The sequence below is a fragment of the Lipotes vexillifer genome, unplaced genomic scaffold, assembly GCF_000442215.2.
Source record: "Lipotes vexillifer unplaced genomic scaffold, Lipotes_vexillifer_v1.1 scaffold397, whole genome shotgun sequence".
NCBI classification, from domain to species: domain Eukaryota; kingdom Metazoa; phylum Chordata; class Mammalia; order Artiodactyla; family Lipotidae; genus Lipotes; species Lipotes vexillifer.
The window spans coordinates 3,749,469-3,752,828 of record NW_006772681.1 but is presented as its reverse complement, the minus strand read 5'-3'; the positions used below and the strand labels follow the sequence as shown (position 1 = coordinate 3,752,828).

Sequence of the window (3,360 nt, the reverse complement as noted above, 5' to 3'; positions counted from 1 at the left end):
CTCTTTCCCACTATATCCACTTATGTCCCCTGCATTCAGCTGCATTCTCTTGAACATGTTTTGCCTTTTCCTTCTTTGGGGCCTCTGCTATGCTGTTCCTTTCTGTGATTTGTCTTTTAAGATATAGTTCAAATACTACTAATGAATTGATCCTTCTTCCAGGTGTCCTACACAGTATCCTGGGAAAGGCAGTAAAAAATGTAATTTCAGAGCATGGACTCAGGAGGCAAACTCCTTGGATTTGAATTCTGGCTCTGCCAATTATACCACCATTTAAATGACCTCTGGGAAGTTACTTAACTTCTCCGGGCCTTGGTTTCCTCAACTCTGCTGTGGTGAGGATTAAATGAGTTAGAGATTCCAAAATGTTTAGAATAGTGCCTGGCAGGTAGTAAATACTCAACCATAGAACTGACATTATTATTTTTTTAAAGACGTTTTTGATGTGGACCTTTTTTTTTTTTGTTTCAGTACGCGGGCCTCTCACTGCTGTGGCACCTCCCGCCGTGGAGCACAGGCTCCGGACGCGCAGGCTCAGCGGCCATGGCTCACGGGCCCAGCCGCTCCGCGGCGTGTGGGATCCTCCCGGACCGGGGCACGAACCCGTGTCCCCTGCATCGGCAGGCAGACTCTCAACCACTGAGCCACCAGGGAAGCCCCTGATGTGGACCATTTTTAAAGTCTTTACTGAATTTGTTACAATATTGCTTCTGTTTTATGTTTTGGTTTTTTGGCCACGAGGCATGTGGTATCTTAGCTCCCCGACCAGGGATCAAACCCGTACCCCCTACATTCGAAGGTGAAGTCTTAAGCAGTGGACCACCATGGAAGTCTCCAGAACTGACATTATTTAATTTTGTCTTGTGGTACATTCTCCAACTGGACCATGAGCTCCAGAGGTCAGAGCCTCTGGCTGACTCATCTTCAGTGCCTAGAATGGCCGGATATAGAACAGGCACCTGGTAAAGATTTGGAATGAAATCCCCCCCACATACATACACATACACACATTTCCTGTCTTTTTTCTCTGGACTGGAAATCTCACTGAGGACTGTGCCTTTTCTAGGCTCCACTGACTTCCAAAAGGTCCAGCTGTTGGACCTGCACACAATACCTATTGATTAACAGAAGAAATAAAATCTCAGAGTGGAAGGTGCTTCATCATGGGTTCACACAAGAAGTTCACAAAATGTGAAGTTCACAAACCATGCAATTATATTCCCAAAGCCAGAGGCAGACTTTTTATAGTATCAACCTACCTTAGGTGACAGCCATTCTCATTCACTTGGGCCTCAGTAAACAGTTATTCAATTTGGACTCTCTATCAGGCCCTTAACTAGGTTTTGGGCACACAGAGACAAAAGAGTATGTGGCTTGGTAAAAAAAGTATGTGGCTTGGGACTTCCCTGGTGGCGCAGTGGTTAAGAATCCACCTGTCAATGTAGGGTACACGGGTTCGACCCCTGATCCGGGAGGATCCCACATCCCACATGCCGCAGAGCAACTAAGCCCGTGCACTACAACTACCGAGCCTGTGCTCTAGAGCCCACAAGCCACAACTACTGAGCCCGTGTATCACAACTACTGAAGCCCATGCATCTAGAGCCCATGCTCCGCAACAAGAGAAGCCACCACAATGAGAAGCCCGCGTGCCACAACGAAGAGTAGCCCCCACTCACAGCAACTAGAGAAAGCCTGCGTGCAGCAACGAAGACCCAAAGCAGCCATAAATAAATAAATAAATAAATCTATAAATTGGTTTAAAAAAAAAGTATGTGGCTTAGTTACTAATGTGGATAATCATAGGTATATGTTAAGGCTAGAAGAGCTTATCTAATATGCTTCTTTGTGTAAAAAATGGGGAAAAGGAATATATACGTATTTTCTTGTTATGGGTAAACTAACTAAAAGAATAAACAAGAATACTAAAACACGGGCTGCCTTCAGGGAGGGAGAACTGAGTGGCTAGGGAATGTGGAAGGGAGGGTTAAACTGTAAACTCTTATACCCTTTGAATTTTGAAGCCTGAAAATGTCTTAGTCACAAAATTAAAAGTTTTTCTTTTTTAAAGGATGAGATTTTTTAAAGATGTGGTTTAGACTAAGCAGTTCTACTTTTATGTATCAACCCTAGAGAAACACTCATACAGGTGCCCAAACAGGCATGTACATGGACATTCCCTGTAGGGCTATTTGTAGTCATAAAACATTAGAAATCACCAGAATAGCCATCAGTAGAAGAAAGCTAAACTGTGATCCATTCATACTTGGAATCCTATGCATCAGAATGAAGCTGGCCTTTACGGAGGGAGTTGGAAAGAGTTCAAGACAGATTGTTAAATGAAAAGAAAACAAAAATATATCACAGCATAATATATATCATCCAATTTGTCTTTTAAAAACTATATACAGTTGACCCTTGAACAACATGGGTTTGAACTGCACAAGTCCACTTATACGCAGATTTTTTTCAATAGTGGATACTACAGTACCACGCAATCTGAGGTTGGTTGAATCCATGGATGCTGAACCTCTGATACAGAGGAACCGCATATATGGAGGGCCGACTATAGGTTATATGCAGATTTTCAACTGCGCAGAAGGCTGGCACCCCTAACCACAGCACTGTTCAAGCGTCAACTGTATTTCTTTATATACATATATGTGTATGTAAATGCACAGAGAAAGACCTGGAAGGATATACCACAAACTAATTACAGGGAAGGCAGTGTGACTAGGGGCCCTTAAAAAATAACAGTTTACTGGGCAAGGTGCTTCACCTGAATTACCTTCTAATTCTCTTACCAACTCCATGAGGTAGCCCCCATTATTATTCCTTTTTATACTTGAAGAAACTGTAGCTGAGAGAGGCTACGTAACTTGCCTAAGTCACACTTCAAGCCCCAGACTTAAATTTGATTACTCTAGCATGGTGCTTTTTAACTTCACATACTTCTAGAGATCAATTTTAGTTATTGAAAAAAAAGATAATCCAAAGGAGCTGCCTCCAGCCTGGCAGGGGCCTAGTAGGATCCAAGCAGTGTGGTCAGTGCTGTGAGGAGGGGTCAGGGGCTTACATCCGAGGAGCTGGGCTCTTGTGAGGTCCTCAGCAACACTCCCTCTGCCAGGGCCCGGTCCACAGCCTGCCTTGCTAGCTCCTCCAGCTGCTGTTCATCCTGCAAGAGGCTCCCCCAGCCGGTGGCCATCCCGACCTGCAACAGGAGAGAGAAGGGCTGACAGATGGCCTGCGACCCCGCAACTGGCAGTGTGGTACAGGGGAGTGAACGCTGGCTGGCAGTTCTTAACAATTTCCATGAGCACAAAATGGAAAGCTTGACAAAGCATTTCCACTGACACTCTT

At 44.5% G+C, this 3,360-nt stretch overlaps 1 protein-coding gene across 2 annotated transcripts in view; it reads right to left on the bottom strand.

Annotated features, from left to right (window-relative positions):
• Positions 1 to 3,360, bottom strand: part of GSS (glutathione synthetase) — a 32,819-nt gene that overhangs the window by 27,416 nt on the left and 2,043 nt on the right. For both annotated transcript variants that reach the window (XM_007447789.1, XM_007447790.1), the window contains one exon: positions 3,077 to 3,211. In XM_007447789.1, the coding sequence (XP_007447851.1) occupies positions 3,077 to 3,205 (129 nt within the window). In that variant the 5' untranslated portion in view covers positions 3,206 to 3,211. Of the gene's footprint in view, positions 1 to 3,076; positions 3,212 to 3,360 lie in introns of those variants that run through there.